Raw genomic sequence first — 21779 nt, 5'->3', positions numbered from 1 at the left:
CGCCAGCCCCGGTGGGCTTCCCCTCCCCTCCGCCAACCCCGGGCGCCGCGGCGGATGCCTGAGAGTTGACGTGAACTGCGGTTGCTGGGAAGCCCGCAGGCGGGGGGCTAGGGGCAGGGACCTCCTCCCACTTAGTGAGGGCTTGTCTCTACACACGTAACCGAGCCTTCGGCTGGTCCGGAGGAGGGGCCTCCTCGCTGCCGGCCCCTGTGGCGTGAGGGCGGGGGCGGGGGCCAGGGACCCGCGCGCGAGGTAGCGTCGCACCCGCGCCCTTCAATTGGCCGAGCCTCCCCTTCGGCAGAGAGGCGGGAGGAGTCGGCCTTCTATTGGTTGGGCTCATCGGCCAATCCCTACAGGCCCCGGGGGAAGGGGTGGGGGGCAGTTAGTGGGGAGTAGTGGTGCGGGCGGCGGAAAGAGCGAGGTAGCGAGCGGGACGCCTGAGCGGACCAGGCGGCTTCGTGAGACCCAGCCGGACCAAGACTTCAAAGCACCGCCCGCGGCCGGCCGCCGCGTCGGGGCGCCTCCTCCAGACGAGCGAGCTTCGAGCATCTTCTGTTGCGGCCACTTCTCAGGGCCAGGAGCAAGGAAGCCTAGTGTGCGAGACCCCCTGACCGAGCGCAGCCTCCGCCGCCCGAACCACTATGACCCACTTCAATAAGGGCCCTTCTTACGGGCTCTCGGCCGAGGTCAAGAACAAGGTACGCCAGGGGTCGGGTGATCCCTGGGTGACCGCCAGGGATCGGGAAAGGGCGTGCGAGGAGTGGGAGATGCCACCCGTGGGTCAGTCGGGCAGGGGAATCGCTGGGCCATGCTTCACTCCGCTCGCCTGGGCTCGCTGACTTCACAGAAGGATGTCTAGGCAGCGCAAATATTGCCGTGGGTCCCCCTCGCGTTCCCGGGTCAGAGCGCGCCGACTCCCGGGCGATCTCGTAGCTTTGTTCCAGCGCCGCGGCCGGGACTTGCTGCTGGCGGTGGATTCCCGGGCGTCTGGAATCCCGCAGCGCCCGCCTGTATGGCCACTGGGGCTGTTCTGTAGCTGCAGGGCGCGCCCCTTCGGGAAGAGGGCGCTCCTGCGTGGTCATTCGCCCATAGGTGGGGCCGGCCCGCGCCTGGGGACCAGAGAGCCGCCGCAGCAGCCCCCGCCATCCTGTTCTTGCCGGGGCTGCAGGCCGATTCTGCGCCTTCTCTCCTCATCCCCCGAGCCGAATTCAGCGTCGGGCTAAGTTAGGAGGTTACGTGGCCAAACCTCAGCCGCTCATTGTTCCTCGCCTCGCTGGGAGGGAGGTCTCCGAGCCCGCTCCCCCTCCTTCCCAACTTCCCAGAGGAACCGGGGCCAGTCCGAGACCCTTCATTTCAGAATGTCGGTGCCTTAGGCATATTGCTCTTTCTTCTCCAGGAAACAGAGACAAAGCTTTAGCGCGCTGCTTTGCGAGGGGTATCTGCTGTAGGCTTGAAACTTTTTATAAAGCACTGAGAAGTTTATTGTGCATTGAACTTTAACGGTAGCGAGGAGTGTCTTTGTTGGTTTCTTTTATTTAGGGTTTATTTGCTGAAGAGAGTGGTGGTTTGTAGTAATTGGGCTTTGGTGACGCGCATTTTTTTCTTCTTTGCCGAGTATAAGAATGCATTGGGTTTATCTCTGGGACTTTGGTCTGGGAAAGAGATGAGAGGCGTCCCCCTCCTCAAATCCCCTCCTTCCTTCCTCCCTCCCTGCATTCCAAGCCCGTGACATCAGGGGTTTCTGAGGGGAGAAACCAGCCAATCCGCGCAGAACTGTGCACAGAACGCTCATTGTCTCCTTTCTGCTGTTTTGGCCAAAGCGCCACAAAGGAGAGCTGCTGTGGTTTAATTCCCTTTAGCCTCCCGGGAGCCGAAGCATGTCAGGATTGCCATCGCACCGTCAGACGGCTGGTAGAATACATCGGCATTGTCAGCGATGTAACATCCCAGTGTTGGGAAATGTGCGCAGTGTGGAGTGAATTATGTAAAGGCAATGAAGAGCCCCATTGTCAAATCCCAAGGAAGAGTTTGGGTTCTTCTTTCCCGCTACTGTAGGCTTCCTACTTTAATTCCATGAATGAATTTGAGCAATGTTTGAAGCAAGGAGTTTATTTTAATCTATGAATCTAAAGTTGAAATATTTAGGTGCTTTACCTTGTCAAATGTGTTGCCCAATTTAGAAAACGGTTTCCCAAACCTTTTTTTAAATGAACAGAAAGGTGAGTGGTTTGTGTAGGAATGATAATTATAGACCTCACTGACTTAAAACTTGGTTGCAAAATATAGTTCTGTTGCTTGCAAGTATGCGAAATATGGCTTTAGGAAGCCTTTTCAAAGGAAATCAGCAAGTCCAAACTGTTGGATGGGATACCCTTGCCTGGCTTGTGCACATTAATGAAGATGGCCTCTGAGATTCTTGGCTGGCAGCAGTTGAGTCTCTTTACCTTTTGCATTGTAAATTGGTACTGATAACTTTGGCAGTTTTTCAAGTGACTGACTTTTCTAGGATGTTAATATCCATGTTATTTTATTTATTTATTTTTTTTTTGCTGACTAATGGAGCAGATAGTGCCCTTTTCTTACTTATTTAGCAGATGGAAGGAAATACATAGACTGAAACCAGATCACTATAATTTTTATATATTTTTAAACACAATAAAGCCTCAATTTTCAGAACATTTGTAAAGTTAGTTATAAAGGCTGAAAGTTTATCTCTTTAAGCACCAAACCCATCTGTTAATAACTCCTTTCATTTATATGGTCCTTCATAGCCTAGTCAGTCCTTTCATAGGAAGCCTTTTGATCTTAAAAGCAGAGCAGCTCTGTGAGGTGTGGAGGATTGTTGGTACTATTCACCTATAACTATTCAGTTATAAGCAGGACTCTAAGGCTTAGAAAGGGTGTGATTTGCCCAAGGTCACATGAGAAAGTTGGAATACTCTTAAGAATTTTAACTCTTTAAAACATGCCACTTAGGTTAATGATAAGCAGAGCAATGTTCTTTAAAAGTCACTGTTGTCTGTCCCCCCCCCCCATTTTTGCTGTCCACCTGTCACTTCTTGACATTGTGATTATTCATGTAATACTATTTCTTATCTGTTCTATGCTTGGGAATGAGATATCCGTGTTTGTTAGGTTTTTGTGTGAGATACTACATTTTGACTGAGGGCTCAGGACTTCATGAGAAAAGTGAGCATGTGGAAACATGAACTTTGACATTACTTGGTTTGGACACTTTGATTCTTTCTTGTTTTTTCTTGTGTATTGGATAAGTGATATGTTACTTAAATATAAGATTTTTTTTCCCCTTAAAATTATTTAACAAAGAGAAAAATTATAAACTTTCTATGGAGGCAGTATAGAATGGACCCTGGGCTCAAGCATATGTGGGTTCTAGTTCTGCCTCTGTCACTTAACTGCCCTTCCCCTAACATTGTTTTTTGAAAGTGACTGGCTTGTAGTGAAACCAAAAAAACCAAATTTATTGCCATTAGGTCGATTGCGACTCATAGCGACCCCCTTTGGGTTTCCAAGACAATAAATCTTTATGAAAGTAGATCACCCAGTGTTCCTTCCGTGGAGTGGCTGGTGGGTTTGAACCACCAACCTTCTTGTTAGCAGTCCTCTGCCTTAGGCACTATGCCACCAGAGCTTCTTTGGCTTGCAGTAGGTGCTCAATAAAAACTTGGTAGTTACTAGCTCTTCGTAGTGGAACATTAGTATTAGTACTACATTTCTTAGACTTGTATGGACTGCATCTTTATATATTGTTTTTTTTAAATAAGTGGTAATTAATGAATTGAGGAATTCTTTAATCTTAAGTACTCATAATTAGTGAAATTTCAGGGAAAAATCTTAAAGCTTAAGACACTTCTTTGATGGGAAGGTACTACATGGTAGAGTATAAAACTTACTCTTTTGTTTTCTCAGTGAGCGACTAAGGTCAAGAAAGTGAAAACAGCCTAAAAAAATGGAACACTTTAGCTTGGAATATGAAGAAATTTTCTTCAATAACAACAAAAAAAGATCAATAACTTTTAAACCCATTGCAATCTACAAAAACCATGATAGAATCAAAGGACCAAGGAAAATGTAAAACCTGGTGTAAATAGTTCATTTGGGTATGTTGTTGTTGTTGTCATTTGCCATCGAGTTGGACCCCACTCATAGTGACCCCTCCTTGGGTTTCCAAGGCAGTATCACTACAGAAGTAGATTGCCCAACCTTCCTTCTGAGGAGTGGCTGGTGGGTGCTATCAAGTCAGTTCCGAATCATAGCTACCCTGTCTTTTTGTACAACAGAATGAAACATGGTCGGCTCCTGCTCCATCTCCACAATTGTTGCTGTTTGAACCCATTGTTGTAGCCACTGTGTCAATCCATCTTGTTAAGGGTCTTCCTCTTTTTTGATGACCCTATACTGGGGAGCTCTGGTAGCATAGTACTTAAGGCACTTGACTACTAACCAGAAGGCTGGCGGTTCAAACCCACCAACCACTCCTCGGAAGGAAGGTTGGGCAATCTACTTCTTTAGTGATACTGCCTTGGAAACCCAAGGAGGGGTTGCTATGAATCGGATCTGACTCAATGGCAAACAACAACATACTTTACTGACCATGATGTCCTTCCTTAGGGACTGGTCCCTCCTAATAACACGTCCAAAGCACATGAGATGAAATCTTGCCATCCTTGTTTCTAAGGAACAGTATGGCTGTATTTCTAACAAGTCAGATTGATTTGTTTTTTGGCAGTCCAGGGTATATTCAGTATACTTTGCCAACGCCATAATTCAAATGCAGTAATTCTTTTTCAGTCTTCATTATTTATTGTCCAGTTTTTGCACACATATTAGGCGATTGAAAATACCATGGCTTGGATCAGTCACACTTTATGATTTTGAACACTGTCAATAGGTCTTTTGCAGTGGATTTACTCAGTGTAGTACATCACTTGATTTGTTCATTGCTGCTACTATGGGTGTAGATTATGGATCCAAGTAAAATGAAATCCTTGACAACTTCAGTCTTTTTTCCGTTTATCAAGTCAGGGTTGGCGGGGAAGGCGGGAATGGAAACCCTCAACGTAACAACGTGTTACAGGGTGGGCCAAGCCCTTGACTCTATCTCTTGGGAACCAAAATGAAAAGAGAGACTGCTCTGTATACCTCATAAAGTATGAGAAAGCATAACAGGTCCTCAAGGGATGCACAACATTTCCTGACACTTGGCTCAGAACAAAATGTTCATGTCAGGGTAGTTTCCCATTAAAGTTGAGAATGCAATGAAGTATGCCCTCCCCAGGCTTAGAGCAGTTGCTTATAGAGATATTGTAGGTGTCAGGGAAAGAGGAGGATATTGGTGGGTGTGTGTGTATGGGGGGGTATGGATGAAGAAAATTAAAATGCTGTTACCTTTTTTTTTTTTTTTTTTTTGTGGTTGGGGCATATGGGGCACTAATTTAAATATGTAGAAGAATGGAATTGGAATGCACATTCTTGCAGACTTCTTGTCCCATGGAATGCCTATTTTGAGCAAAGTGGCTTCTTAGAATCTGCGTGGTTACAAAATGGTATCCCTTGACAGCTGAAAACTGTTTTGGAAAGTTCTTACTAAGATATCAAGTTATTAAAGAGGAAGTTAAGCAATTATATTGTGATAATTAAATATGGACAGAAGGAGCTCTGGTAGTGTAGTGCCTAACCAGAAGGCTGGCGGTTTAAACCCACCAGCCACTCCTCAGAAGGAAGGTAGGGCAATCTACTTCTGTAGTGATACCACCTCGGATACCACCTCGGAAACTCAAGGAGAGGTCGCTGTGAGTTGGGTCTGACTCAACAGCACATAACAAAAACAACAACAAATATGGCCTGATGTCCCATGAGGCCCTCCCTGCCTGCCTGCCCACTCAGTGCCATTTTGACATGTAACTAACTTATGGGTACCCCTGATCAGAGTAATCCCAGGGTGAGTATGGACTCTAGCTTTAATTGAATCCTGAGGTTGTCTGTGTTATCTCCTGGTTAAACACCAAAATCTTGGTAAAATGTGCAGATAGGTTTAGCTTTTTTGCTTTGTTTTTAACTTTATTGCTGGAGAATAGGTTTTTAATTTAAAAACATGTTTTTGTTTGTTTATTGCCTGTGTCCTCCCACAAGAGCAAAAATCTTTAGCTCATGCACTGGTAGTGTCGATTCAGATTTTAGATTCTAGAATATGACTTGGCCCATAGTAGTTGCTCAATAAATATTTGTGGATTTAATAAATGTATCTATCAGGAATAGATTTTGCTGTCTCTAGATACTAGAATAGACAGCTAACCCTATTGGAGTAGTGTGCATACGAATTCTTTAGTGCAAGTGTGATGTTTTTGAAGAACGCAGTGACTTTTATAGCTTGTTTTTCGTAAACAGTTTATTAGTTAATCTTACATTGAAAATTTGGCACTAAGAAAGTTACTTTATTGTTAGCTTTAGGGTTACCTTTTGAGAAACATTTCTTTTACTACATTCCCAGTCTACTTCCCATAGTGATGTTGTTATGTGCCCTCGAGTCGACCTGACTCATAGAGACCTCTCCTTGGGTTTCCAAGGCAGTATTACTACAGAAGTAGGATTGCCCAACCTTCCTTCCGAGGAGTGGCTGGTGGGTTTGAACCACTAGCCTTCTGGTTAACAGTCAAGTGCCTTAGACACTATGTTACCAGAGCTCCTCTAAGGGGGAGGGGTCGCAATGAGTTATGTTTGACTCAACTGCAGTGAGTTTTTTTTTAAATACCTGGTAGAGTATGGAGATGCTTTCTTTTCCTTCTCAGTGTAAGTAGTTGGTGGTTGGAGGGATCGTGTTCTTAGAATTTGAGGACAAGTTCCATTTCATTCTAGGCATTAGCCTCCTCTGTCATATTCTTTGTGTGTGTGTACTTCTTAAATCTGAACTCATTTTATATCCATAGTGGACTTAACTGTTATTCATATGTACTTTTATTCTCATGACCCCAGGGCAGTTACGTATTTTTTGTAGAGCCTGAATTTAGGGTCCTCTTTATGGCAAATAAAAAAACAGCTTGTAAATTTTATAAAAACCCATGATCATGGGAACTCTTGTGAACTTGAAGATGTCCCGGAATCTTTCATCCAAGGTTCTTATCAGTGAGAAAGTACAGTGTAGTGGCTAAGAATGTGAATTGTGGTGAGTGACTGACTGGGTTGAATCCTGCTTCTGCCCCCTAACTGTGTGATTTTGGGCAAGTTATTTAATCTCTCTGTGACTTATCTGTAAAATAAAAAACAAAAAAACCAAACTCTGTTGAGTCAGATCCAACTGATAGCATCCCCTCCTTGAGTTTCCGAGGCAGTATCACTACGGAAGTAGATTGCCCAACTTTCCTTCTGAGGAGTGGCTGATGGGTTTGAACCACCAGCCTTCTGGTTAGCAGTCAACTGCCTTAGGTGCTATGTCACCAGAGCTCCTATCTATAGAATGAAGTTCTGGTAAATATCTACCTTTATAGAGTTATTGGGAGGAATAAGTAAGAGATCTAATAAATGTAATTTATTAAGAATAATTACGTAACTGTTACTGTTTCATTTTGCTGGCTGGTTTATATCAGTCTTATGTTCTGCTGAGCTGCTTTTTTATCTTTTTGATACTGAGAATTATCTCTAGGACTTGGATATTCATTCACGAATATGTTGTATCTGAATGAGGCTTCTGGCACATAAACCAAACCAAACTCACTGCGGTTGTGTTGGATCCGACTCATAGTGACCCCCTCCTTGGGTTTCCAAGGTGTTAGCATTATGGAAGTAGATTGCCCAGTCTTCCTTCCGAGGAGTGGCTAGTGGGTTTGAACTGCTAGCCTTCTGGTTAGTCAAATTCCTTAGGCACTACGCTGCACAATGCCAAACAGTACTGCTTTTGCTTTGCTTCTGTGTCAGGAATGTAATCTGCCTCAGCAGTCCTTATCCAGGATCCCCTCAGTGAAATCTGTAGCCCACTCCCATTCTGTCCACATTGTCCAAATATCGTGAGCTCTTGTGTACAATTAGAGGACTTGCTTTTAGGGCCTGGTATCATTCTGTTTTTTTCTTCTGTGAGTTTGATTTCTCTTTAACAAAATACATCTCTTATTTCTTGGTTTCAGAGCCTTCCGCAGCTGGCCAATACACATTTTTCTACCTTCTAATGTTTAAGTCTTGCTTGTTACTGGAGTCCTTTGTTTTTAAGTGGTCTTGGGCTCTACTTAGGCATGTGTGAAGCTAGGCTATGAATAGAAAAGACTTTATATACTCTAGTTGTTTCCTCCCTCCATTGAGGGACCAGAGGAAGGGAACAACCTCAGCATCTTCCCTCTGCCCCAGGACCAGGAAACTTCAGGGAGTGAGGGATTCTGGTGGGCGGGAACATCTGTAGTGGGAATACCAGGGAGTTGGGGACATGAATGTGGAGGAAAAAGAAGGCTCTTTGTGCTTGGAAAGGCTCTTCTGGATAAGTTACAGCCTAAGCATTTATAGTTATTTTTCCCTCTCCTCACAAGAATTTTCCAGGGGATCCCAGTTGTGGAGTAGCTACATTGGGCTGTCATTTCCACAGTTGATTCTTTTCTTCTCCCTCTTCCCAGGGGTCTGGACACGGATCTTTATTCATCCTGCTAAACTTCCTCAGTGCTCTGTGAAAGAGCATTCCATGGATAGATAGAGAGTGTGTTTTATTGCAGTTTTCTCTCCCTCCTTTTTCCTTTATGTGGGAGAAAATAATCAATACCATGTGTAGCAAGTCTCTCATACTGTCTATTAATTCAAACATGTGATTCTACTTTGAATGTAAAAATAGTAACAGCAGTCACATACTTAAAATCGAGGATAGTATTTATGCTTATATTAAACATGAAGATTCTGTAGCATTATATAGTGAGCTTGTCAGCATCCCTGGTCCTTAGCCTTGAGCTGGAATCCTAGGGCTGGTCTTCAGAGGTTACAGAGGCCAGGTCCCTTTCTCTTGGTGATCTCATTCTCTGCTCTGAAGACTGGGGTGAATTTGTTTCTATGTTTTTACTACCTTTCTTCAGAGATCTCATCCCGCATCGTCATTTCACAGCATCCACAGGCATACACTTTGGTGGTCGTGTGTTTGTTTTTAGTTTCTTCTCTTGGTTTGATTTTTATTTTCTTTTTTCTCCTATGACAGCCTTCCCTGCAGCTGACCTTATTTTTATTGTTAGGTGCTGTTGAATTGATTCTACCCTCATAGGGCTTTTTGGGCTGTCATCTTTTATCAGATCACCAGGTCTTTCTCCCATGGAGCTTCTGCGTGGGTTTGAACCTCCAACCTTTTGGTTAGCAACCAAGTACTTATCTGCTGCATCACAGGGCTCCTTAGCCAGCCTTATAGCACCTTCTAAAATGTGTTTGTGACAGGAGATTACTTTTTATAGGTTATAGTAGAGGAGTTAAAGTTTTTCCTTCTTTAGACATCTCTGCCAGATAATTTGTTATGAACTTTTGAACCATGGTGGTAAAGCCCTTTGAGACTTCAGAGTCCCTCAGCTGGTTTGAATCAATGTTCCTGGCATCATAATCATGGTGTATCAGTTTGATACAGTAATATTAGTGATGTGTTACTTTTGGATGTACTCCCACTTCTCACTGAGTTGAAAAGGACTTTATGGTAAGCCGCAGGGTCTAAGCCAGCACCTTGCTGTCTGTTCTCAAGTCTCCTCATGCAGGTAGCATAATTAATTGCATTTGCTATAGATTCTATATATAATGTTGTTGGGTGCTTCCAATAGTCAACTCCTGTCGACCCCATGTGACAGAGTAGAACTGCCCTGTAGGGTTTTCTTGGCTATAATCTTTATGGGAGCAGATTAATAGTTCCTTCTTCCTCAAGCTGCTTAACCATTACACCCCTCAGGCTCCTCTATGTATAATAAAAACCAAAACCAAACCCATTGCCATCGAGTGGATTCTGACTCATAGTGACACCCCCCCCATTGGGTTTCCAACACTGTAAATCTTTACGGCAGTTAATTGTCTCATCTTTCTTCTGTGGAGTGGCTGATGAGCTTGAACTGCCAACTTTCTAGTTAACAGTCAAATGCCTTATGCACCACACCACCAGAGCCCTTTCTATATGTAATCTAACTCAATCTAACTCTCATAGAGTAGAGTGTGAGTTAACTCTCTATATAATAGAGACGTTCTTATCTCTCAGCTTGGTTTGGGGGTGAGGAAAAAGATCCCATGGTGGAAAGGACTTAGACTTTGGAACCAAATCTGGGTTGGAAACCCTGCTGAGCCTTGGGACCTTTGGACAAGCCCTACTCTCCATGGAGACAATGTGTCTACCTCAGGTACCATCTTCCTTGTCTCTTCTTTTTTATCTTTATTTTTTGAATGAAAATTTGTTGTAAAAAATGTAAACAGTATCAAAATACAAATATATAGAAGTGAAAGTATCCTGTATCCCTCACCCCCACCCCAACCACTTGAGTAACAACTTTGATTATTACAGGACTGTTTTAGAAATGGATTTGTAGTCTGTTGTATGGATTTTCATTATTTATTCCTAATTCTCTATTAGTGGATATTTCCTTAAGAAGTACTTGTGTGGAAGTGTATAGCTTTTGACCTAACATTTAAATTTTTCATGTTGTTCCTGTTAGGTGCCAGCACTTACTCTTAGCGACCCTCTGTGACAGTAGAAGTGTCCCATAGGGTTTTCTTGGCTTAATCTTTATAGAAGAAGATTCATATGGACCCACTGGTGAGTTCGAACCACCAACCATTGCAGCACCAGGGCTCCTTGCTAAATTTGTAATAAACCAAAAACCAAACCCACTGCTGTAGAGTCGATTCCAACTCATAGCAGTCATACAGGATAGAGTGGAATTGCCCCATAGGGTTTCCAAGGCTGTAAGTCTTTACGGGATCAGATTGCCTCATCTTTTTCCTGTGGAACAGCTGCTGGGTTTGAATTCCAGCCTTTTGGTTAGTAGCCAGATGCTTTAAGCACTAAGCCAACAGAGCCTAACCAAAAAACTAAATTCACTGCCATCGAATCCATTCCTACTCATAGCAACCCCCTCTGGGTTTCCAAGGTGGTAAATCTTTACAGCAGTAGATTGCCCATTCTTCCTTCCAAAGAGTGGCTGGTGGGTTTAGAACTGCCAGCTTTCTGGTTACTAGTCACATGCCTTAGGCATTACACCACCAGAGCTCCTTGAGCTTCTAACAGGTATTGTCAAATTGCTCTCTAAAAAATTTAAGTTTGTACTTCGTACCAGTAGTATGAAAGAGGAGGATCTCCTTTTACTGATTTTTTTTTTTTTTTTAAAGCCATATTAAAATGGCCTGGTCACTCGCTTTAGTCCTTATTACCAAGTTATGAGTAAATGACATCTGTGACCTCTGTTCCATCTCAACTCCCACCTGGCTGTGAGGTGAGAGTTAGCAGTGGGATGAGGCTAGGAATAGAGTGTGGACATCTGTGTTCACAATCTTGACAGCAGCTGGTTATCTATATAACAAGCCTTCTTCAATGTAATCTCCAGGTGACTTGTGTGTGAGATATCCAGCACTCTGATGGAAGGTGCTGTGTTTCCAGAGGAACTTGTTTTATTCTTTTTCATGCTCTCAGAGTGCAATAAACAAAAAAAACTCATGGCTATCAAGTCGATTCTGACTCGTAGCAACCCCTATTGGGTTTCCGAGGTGGTAAATCTTTACAGAAGTAGATTGCCCAGTCTTCCTTCTATGGAGTGGCTGGTGGGTTTGAACCGGTACCAACCTTCTGGTTAGCAGTCAAATGCCTTAAGTACTATGCCACCAGAGGTTCTCAAAGTGCAATACAGGCAGATAAAATTTAGAATTGTTTGAATTATAGAGATGTGGAGGATGCTATCCTACCTCATCGTAGGGTCCTTTCAGGCTTCTGGACTGGGAAAGGGGTTCAGAGTGACATTGCTTTGGTAGGAACTTTGAACTTTTTACTGATTATTTTCTTTTTTATCTCCATGTAAGAAGCTTGGGCTCTCATTTGCATCCAACACATCTTGTATAGGACTTATTGGTATGTAGGTGTTTCAGCCTTTTTCTTGACTTCACTTTTTTCTCTCAAAATTCTCTATTCTCCATTTCAGCTAAAGAAATTAAACATCTTTTTTCTTAGAATTTCAAAAAATGTGTGTCATATATTTTAAATGCTGTTTCATGAAGCAAAATACAAATGTTTTTTGAAGAAAGAAGAAATAGAAAATTACACCCTACTTTTTATGGAAATTTCATATTCTTTCATTTTCCTTGGGAGAAAAAAGGTGGTGGGATCTTGCACAGTTAATATATCCCTAATACTCATTTGAAATCTCACTAACTAGTATGTGTATTTGAAATTGTGTGTTTCTACCTCTGTTGTTAGCAGGTTGTGTGAAGCCATCTCTTTCAGATGGACAGGTTCTATTGTAGAAGGCAAAAAGCATTCAAGATCTGAGATCTAGATCTAGATCCCAAAAGAAGAGTTCCAGATTTATTTAGGCTGACTGAAATGCTGGATCCCATTTCTGCTTGACCGTCTTTCCCGTCTTGTTTGATAAGTAGCCCAGAGTAATGTAGTGGTGTGGTGTTTTCACTTAGTTTCAGGGTAGGCAGATGGGAGCATTTGAATGAATGTGGTCAGTGATCTGGCACATGGGAGAATTTCCCAGGTGGGTAGAGATGAATAGTATAACTTACATTTGGGACAGTGTTGGTGAGGTGGATCTCATGTCTTCCTCAGCATCACAGTGGGATCTGAGACTCACGTTGTGAAGCTAACTTGCTGAAGAGGAGTGGGTACATTCCAAGTCTATACAATAGTTACTGCCATGATATCCCTTGGAATTGTGAAATAAAAAAGGGCAGCTTTGCAGTGTTACCCATGTGCTTGACCCAGAGTCCTACTGAAGAGACAGGTGCTTGGAAATCTGGAGAGTAGCAAAGACCTAATACCTGCTGATACTGTAATGAGTAAGGTAAACTCTTAAATACTCTAGAGGTGAGACCAAGAGAACAAAAACTTAAAGAACATTGCTTTAGTCTGTTTTACCTATGGGGCTTCATCTGAAATCGTCTTTCAGTAAGATCTTTGCATCTACAGAACATTCAATACCTTGCCTTCACTCATGAGAGAATCTGTTCCCCAGGGAAATTTCTTGTTAGTTAGGGTCAGCTTCCAGCCTATGCTTCAAGGACATTTATAGGACATATTTTCATTTCTGCTTGCCTCCCATCCATCTTCCTGGAATTTCTACATAGTTATCCTGGATCTGCCTTTTACATGCATTCAGCATAAATGGACTCCTTCTTCTGTATGACTTCCATGTACATATTTAGACCATAAGCTCTAACCTGTTTCTTCTAAACTCTCAAAGTCCCTTCTAGCAAATAGCCTCTCCCTGCCAACCAGTTTCTCAGGATAGGTGTGTATAATTTTTCTCATCCTCTCACTACTGTTTGCTCTTTCTAGACTGATACAGATTGTCAGTGTACCCTTTTAAAACATGGCATTCAGAACTGATCATATAATGTCATAGATACGGTTTAACCAAGAGAGTAGTGAGATTATTATCTTTCTCTCTTTGTTTGACTATAAAGCACTAACTCATTCTCTTGATCAACGTAGCAGTCTGGGGAGGCAGGAAGAGTACCTCCATGTGGAAGAAGAATTCTGACCCTTACTTTAGCAAGTTGATTCCCTACTCCCCATAAAGGGTTATAAATTACTTAGGTTTTATACCTCCCATATTCCTTTTATACCCATTTTAATTTAATAGTGGTTGCCATGGCTACTTCATGAAGTAGTTGTAATCAAGCAAATAAGAAATGCAATGCCAGTTGATGTCAAGGTGACTGATTGACCATGATCCCAGTGTACAGAGTAGAGCTGTGCTCCAGAGTGTTCTTAGTGGCTGATGTTTTGGAAGTAATTTGTCAGGCTTTATTTCTAAGCAAGGTATGTTTGAGTGGACCCAGACCTCCAACTTTTCAGTTAATAGCTGTGAGCAGGTTAACTCTTTGCATCACCAGAGACTACAAGAAATACAGTGGTATTTCATAAAGAATTATATAACTATGCAGACCAACATTGTTTTTATTAGGTGCTCTTGAGTCAGTTCCAACTCACAGTGATCCTGCATACAACAGAACAGAACACTACCCATCTAAGATTACTAGATTGGTAGATCAAGGAGATGTGACACTCATAAAAACCAGTGATACGCAAATGCAGATGCCTTCCCATAACAGGATAGATCTTTAAATCTGTGGCATTTCCCTAATCTAGTAATGTTGTTGTAGTTGTTAGGTGCTGTCGAGTCGGACCCGACTCATAGCAACCCCTCCTTGGGTTTCCGAGGCAGTATTACTATGGAAGTAGATTGCCCCATCTTTCTTCCGAGGAGTGGCTGGTGGATTTGGACCGCCAGCCTTCTAGTTAGCGGTCAAGTGCCTTAGCCACTATGCTACCAGAGTTCCCTATACTTGCTCAAAACTTTATAGTCTGAAGATAATTTTTAGATACCAGAAAGAATACATTTTTTGTTGTTGGGCCTTTGGCCTACCATTTGCTAGTTTTACTGTTTTCATTATGCACTGGACCAGTTCCTTTTAAGGTATTTAAAAAAACTTTTATTTTTTTGGTAGTTTCACAGTATCTGTGCATTGGGTAATAATGTCTATGTATTTATTTGACTATATAAATTTATATATATATATAAAGGGAATAACTAGTGGTGTTGCTGCATGCTGGTACCTTCAGCATTTAGACTGAAGATCAGCTCTAAGAGGACCGACTTCAGTGCCTCTCTTGCTTACCTGAGGGAAAAGTGATTTCTCATAGTTTTGGAATGTATACTCGTTCCCATCAAATACTTAGCAAGGTCACTCTTATGAATATGAGTCTCATAGTCTGTTGTGACCTTGAGGAGGGCACTTAATCCATCTTGAACTATTTTCCCAAATACAGTGTAATATTTGGTAGAAAGCCTCCAATAATATACAAATGTTCTTTTAAAGAAATAGTTAAGAAAAAAAAAAAAAAGGGGATGAACTGGTCCATCCTTTTTATCTGCAACAATCTGAAATAGAATGAGAAGTTGAGATACAAAGACATTCTAAGTAGAGAGAAGAGCTTGAAGTAAGAGAGTCAGGAACAAGCATTGAGAAGAGTAGTGATGGTAATGGACAGTGCTGATGGCCAGCGTTTGAGATGCACCTGTTTGCAGTGGAGTTTTCTTTTTGAATTGTAAACAGTAAGGTGCATAGGCTGCAGTGGGATTCATTTAATACAAAGTTGGGTGCTCTGTACTCAGGCTGATATAAATGGAGGACATGAATTCTGCTGATATGTGCCAGGCATTGAAATGGGCCCTTTATGGAATGGGCTTTATCTTATTTATTTTTACTTTTTATTGTGGTTTGAGTGAAAGTTTGCAGAGCAAATTCATTTTCCATACAGCAGTCCATACACATTTTGTTTCATGACACTGACTGTAATTCCCCACAAGTAACAGCTTTTTTCCCATTTCCTCCCTGTAGTTTCCTCTTCCTTGGGTCCTTCTTTCCTATGCATTTCTGTTCCCTGAGCTTATCTCCTTGTGCAAATACTGCCCTTCTGTTGTCCTATGATTGATTCCTTCTAAGGAGTGTATGTGCCTGATGTGAATGTTCACTGTATATGCTTGTGTGTTGTTTGGCTGGAAGCCACAGGGGTGAGTTCATTTCTAGATCTGAAGGGTAACTAGGGGCCATGGTTGTGGGTGCCTTAACAGGAATGGGTTTTATCTTTACAGTGGCATTGGAAGGAGGAAGACTCCCTGTGAGGAAATGGGTTGACCAAGGTTAAGTTAGGTCACACTGCAATTGAGAGCCCAGTTTCTTTGAAGTTTTTTAATTTCAATTTCAAAAGGCTATGCTCTTTAGTCTGTTGTATCTTCAATGTGAATACTTTAAATTTGAAAAGGTATTTATTTACACATTCATTGGATTGAGTAGGGGAGAGATTAAAGGCAGGTTAAAAAAAAAAAAAAAATGCTAAAAAGCCTGTTCATAGTCCTTCCATAACAGATCAAGAATGACAAGTGCTAAAGAAAGGAATACAAGAAGCATCTTGATATATGAGATGGAATTGGCCACATTATCCATATTTATTTGATTCCTATTTTGAAGATTTGTGGTAGCTCCATTGTTCTGTTTTCAATGTTTTCCCCAAAAAACATCTTAACACACTTCATATAATATTTGTTTGTATTTCTGCACTAGACTGTAAGCTTTTAGGCAAGACCTTTGGTTTTGAACCATGCTTAGTATGTAGTGGGAGCTCTGGTACCATAGTGCCAAAGGCATTTGACTGCTAACCAGAAGGCTGGCGGTTCAAATCCACCAGCCACTCCCCGGGAGGAAGGTTGGGCAATCTACTTCCATAGTGATACTGCCTGGGAAACCCAAGGAGGGGTCCTTGGGTCGCTATGAGTCGGATCTATCTCCATGGCAGTGGTTGCATTTTTTCTTTTTTTTTAGTGTGTAGTGGGAGCTCTGGTGGCGTAGTGCCTAAGGCATCTGACTGCTAACCAGCCACTCCTTGGAAGGAAGGTTGATCAGTCTACTTCCATGGTGATTACTAGATAAATCCTTCACCTCTACCCAGTATCTACTAAGTTTCTGTCTCTCTCTCAGTATTCTCCTAGTCTCCGCCCCCTAATTTCTGTTTAGACTCTTTGTGTCCTTTCCCTCATCAGGTGCTCCCATGCCAAAATCCCCAGTTTCCAGTGAAGTTCTTTGTCTACTTTCCCGTGCTCCCCAAACCCCCAGTTTCCGGTGGGGTTCTTTGTCTACTTTTCCTGCTGTGAAGCCGTCCCTTCACCCCCACTCTCAGTTTCCCCTTGGATCCTTTGTCTCCATCTGGGTTTATCTTGTCCCCACCCTCCCTAGTTCCTCTTCGACACTTAAGCAACCTGCAGAGACAGGATTGGGGCTGATGCTACTCTAAGCCTCAGCTCATCCACCAGACGGATGATTCAATAAAACTTATTTTCTAACGATTTACCCTGGTCCTGTTCCTCTTGGCATTCAACACCTAACAGTGATACCACCTCGGAAACCCAAGGAGGGGTTGGTATGAGTTGGATCCTACTCAACGGCAGTGAAAGCTGGTATGTAGTCGCCACTTGGTGATACTTGAAAGAAGAACAGAAGAAAGTAGTCATGGGGAAAGAATTGAAGGAATAATCAAAGACGTGCAAGGATCTCGTGAAAGAAAGAGAAACTGATGTTGAGTATGATTTTACTTAGGGAGTTTGGATAATACTCAATTATCCTAGTGGTTCAAAATGGGGAGCTAGTGAGAATTCAGGCATAACTGAAATTTGGGAGATATTTTTTTAACCACCACAGAGAACCTGAAATTGCCTGCTAAAGGAGCTTTTGTGCCATAGGTCCAAAGACATTTGACTGCTAACCAGAAGGTTGGTGTTTCAAACCCACCAGCCACTCTTCGGAAGGAAGACTGGACAATCAACTTCCATAAAGATTTACCACCTCAGAAACCCAGAGGTCGCTATAAGTCGGAATTGACTCGGTGGCAGTGAGTTTGGGTTTTTTTTTTTTTTTTTGGTTTGAAGTGGAGGAAAAGGGAGCTCTGATGGTACAGTAGATAAAGCATTCTACTGCTAACCAACAGGTTGGTAATTCAAACCCACCAGCCACTCTGTAGGAGAAAGATGAGGCAATCTACCTCTTTAAGCATTTATAGCCTTGGAAGCCCTATGGGGCAGTTTTACTTTGTTCTGTAGGGTTGCTGTGAGATTGAATTGACTTGACGGCAGTGAGTTTGGTATGTTTTTTTTTTTATCGTGAGGGGGTTAGGTGGAGGAAGGAGTCCTGGTGGCACAATGGTTAAATTAGTCAGCTGCTAACCAAAAGGTCAGTGGTTCGAACCCCCCAGCTGCTTTGCAAGAGAAGGATGTGGCAGTCTACTTCTGTAAAAATTACTGTCTTGGAAACCTAATAGAGACAATTCTACTCTGTCCTTTAGGGTCACTATGAGTCGAAAGCAGCAGGTTTGGTTTACTTTTTTGGTTTTTGGTTTTAACAAGCTCTGTGATAAGAGTATACTGCAAGGAGGAGTGTATTCATGGAGATTGTCTGGAGGACACATAGTCTTCATTCTTCTTTAGATACTGGAATGTACTTCTGGGCTGTAAGACAACTCTTGTACATAAATACCATTCCTCCACCTCATGTCCAATGTAGCCCTGTCATTTTTACTAAGTTCTACTTTGGCTGGATGCTCCTGTATGAACCATACTTTCAGGTCAGTTGTTGAGGTGATTTTGAAGCATGGTCTTCCTATTACTCTGTATCCAAAAGACAGTTTGCAAAATTCAGTCCCTGGAAGGGCTTAACTGTTAGCAACTAACTGGTAGGCTTTTATCTGATCTAGTGTCTCTTCTCTTTACTGTCAGGAAGTTTAGGCCCTTGGGGCTTGTATTTCTGAAGGGGGTATTTTTATTCTCGATGCTGTTATGCTTCGGTGGTGCAAAATGTTAAGCCCTTGGCTACAAACTGAAAAATTGGTGATTGAATGCACCCAGACTGGGCAATCTGCTGCTGTGAAGTTTACCTTCTTGAATCCCTGTGGGGCAGTTGTCACATGGGGTCCTGGTGAGCCAAAAAAATGACTAGGTGACACATAACACAAACCTCTAATAAATGAGCAGATGGTCTGGAAAGGTTGACAGATGTTAGGAGGTTGCCTCTGGACAGGGCCGTGGGGTTTGAGAAAGAGTGATAAAGAGAGGTTTGTACTTTCGCTTCTCTGTCACTTTCTCAACTGTGTTTTCATTATTGCTTTCCCAGGGAGCCTTTTTAGACATTTTCCTAATTGCCTCATTCCCCTAATTCCCTTCCAAATTATATAACAAGGAATAAGGTTTTATTGGGTAGGTTTGAGCTTTGGAGGGTATTCTGGTTACTTAGTGCCTCTCTGATGAGAATATACCACAAAGGGGATCGTCTTAACAAACAGGAGTTTATTCTCACAGTTTGTAGACTTTAAGTCCAAGTTCAAAGTGCCAGGCTCTAGGGGCTGTGTGAAAGCCCCTCGACCTTGGGCTTCAGCTCTGCCTCTTGCTCCTGGCCCACTGAAGCTAGAGGCATCTCTTTACTCAGGTAGCTGCTGCCTGCTGAGGCTAACAAGCCTAAGGTTGACAAATAAAATGGCACAATCCCGATGTTACCAAACCCACAGCAGGCCATTAGTTCAAGTCTATTGTAAGTCCCGAGGTTGGCAGAGCGTGGCAGGCTGCTGAACAGTGACATGGCTAAATGCAGGGTTCAAGCATGCCATAAGCTAGAGACTATTCCCAAAGCTGTTTCTTATATATAGGAAGCAGACCACATACCCAAAGCAGCTACTCAGCTGCTCCAATAGATTTCACTATGGCGTTAATTACCAATCTCACCATGGGGAATAACTACATTCATCTGCCCAGCCACTCAAAACCAGGCCTAGCCAAGTTGACACACAAACTTAACTACCACAGTTCCACCCCTTGTCAACTTGACACCTGTACAGATCTCTCTCACTGGGTGGCTCTAGCCCTCTAGTTCCTCTAAATGGCAACCTCACCCCCTTGGCCTGGCAGGCCCGGTTCCTCTCCCTCTTGGGCATGGCAGCCCCACCCCCTCACTCTTGGGTAGCAGTTTGACTCCATCCCACTGGCTCACATGAACGAGCAGCCCCACACTCCAGAACCAAGTTGGTGAAGGTCTGGCTCTTTGAAACCTAGGGGGTTTTGTTGGTTTCACCCCCCAAAGCCACGGTCCTACCCTTTGAAGCTGAGGCAGCTCTGCTTCCATTTCCTTGGTCTCTCTACTTCTGCTAATTAATGCCCGAGGGCAGCCCACTCCAGGAATTACCCATTACCAGGAATCTTGCTACCCCAAAGGACATTTAGCTTTCTTGCTCGGTGGGCCGGCCAACCTGCTACTCCATTTCATACAGGTCTCTTCTACCAATTAATACCTGAAGGCAACCCACTCCTCCAGGAAGCTGCCTACCCAATGGCACCCGGCTTTCTCCTCTGTGGGCTTGTAAGGCTGTTGCTGTTTAATGCTAGTCTCTGGGCTCTGCTACTGCCATCTCTCATGCTGGTTTCTCAGCTCTGCTGCTGTCTCTCATGGCAGTCTCTTGGCTCTGCTCTTGCTGTCTCTCATGCCGTATGCCAGGGTCTCTCTGCCAGGGTCTCAGGTCAAAGATGCACTTCACTCCTCTTCCCACATTTTAGGTATCTGTCAGAGCAGCACCCCACTCTCTCAGTACCATAGTCCATAAGCTGGAGACCATTCCCAAAGCTGTTTCTTATATATGGGAAGCAGACCACACACCCAAAGCAGCTACTCAGCTGCTCCAATAGATTCCACCATGGAGTTAATTATCAGTCTCACCATGGGGAATAGCTACATTCAGCTGCCCAGCCACTCAACCAGGCCTAGCCAAGTTGACACACGAACTTAACTACCACAGATGGTCATACAAATCACTGTAACATCTAAGATTTTTTTTTTTTGCCACATTCCTACCAAGAACCAACTGTTACCTGCTTGGGACTGATATTACCCCTATTAAGAATGCATGTTCTGAATACTTGTGCATTCTTCAATTATGAATTATCTTTTAACATGTATTTTATAAATCAAAAAGAAAGTAAGGACTAAAGAAAGTTCAGCTAGCTTGCGAGGGTTATGCTGCACTGAGGGTGATTCCAAACTGGTGCTCTTTAGCTGGTTATTCTGAGAGAGAGCTGAGGGAAGAGCAGAAGGCTGATTCCACCCCTGGAGGTGACCCCTTGACCCAACCACCAGAACAAGAAGAGGAGCAGTTGAAAATACCACAGGAGCAAAAACAGCACAAGCAGAGCCCTGAGCTCTGGGGAGGATGATCAACCATACCAGATACCCCAGAGGCTTTTCTCTTTTTCACCCTTTGATTGTACTTGGCAAGAGTGAAGTCGTTGGTCAGTTTTAGTGAGGAGCTTCCAGCAGGTGTGCCCCAGATATGATTCCCCTCAGCCCCAGGGTTCTATATAAATGTCCTTTCACAAGTGTGCCTTGATGAGAAAAAAGTTGGGAGGGACTACTTTAGAGAATGTGTGGGTGTTTAGGAAAGAGAGGGAGGGTGGACATGGTGGAGAAAGAGGAGTTTGAGGGTTTGAAGAGAGCAGGCAGGAAGTCTGTAAAAGTAGCTTGGAAACTGTTTGGGAAGGTCAAGTAAACTAAAGTTTTGGAGAACCTAGAGAATGATGCTTATAAACAACTTGGAATGAGTGGTTTTTACACAAATTAGAATGAAGTTTCCATGAGGTGTTAATGAGACGAGCATAGATTAATATTTTTATAACTAACTTTCTTACGCAAGGAAGAAACTGTCAGCATTTACCCTCAATGTTCAAAAATTAAAGCTTCTTAAAGATGAAAATAGTGAACAGATTTTATTGGTCAAAGCTTACTTTTTAATTGCTCCCAGTTCCTTGATTTTAAAAGATGTGTGTATATATAGAGTAATTGAAATATAACTTCTGCACTTGTGGTAATTCAGTGTGTGTGTCAACTTGGCTGGGCCTGGGTGAGTGGCTGGGCAGCTGGTGGTAGTTATTCCCCATGATGAGACTGTTAATCAACTCCATGGTGGGATCTACCACAAGCAGCTGAGTAGCTGCCTTTGGGATGTGGTCTGCTTCCTGTATATAAGGAGA

At 43.1% G+C, this 21779-nt stretch overlaps 1 protein-coding gene across 1 annotated transcript in view; it reads left to right on the top strand.

The window, feature by feature from the left end:
• Positions 1-641: 641 nt before the first annotated feature.
• Positions 642-21779, top strand: part of CNN3 (calponin 3) — a 35421-nt gene continuing 14283 nt past the window's right edge. Inside the window, exon 1 of the mRNA XM_007936074.2 lies at positions 642-698. Within this exon, the coding sequence (XP_007934265.1) occupies positions 642-698 (57 nt within the window). The remainder of the gene's footprint in view (positions 699-21779) is intronic.

The sequence above is a fragment of the Orycteropus afer genome, unplaced genomic scaffold (genome assembly GCF_000298275.1).
Source record: "Orycteropus afer afer isolate SDZICR_OR568_19922 unplaced genomic scaffold, OryAfe1.0 scaffold00033, whole genome shotgun sequence".
Classification (NCBI taxonomy): Eukaryota; Metazoa; Chordata; class Mammalia; order Tubulidentata; family Orycteropodidae; genus Orycteropus; species Orycteropus afer.
This window is presented reverse-complemented; position numbering and strand designations above follow the sequence as displayed.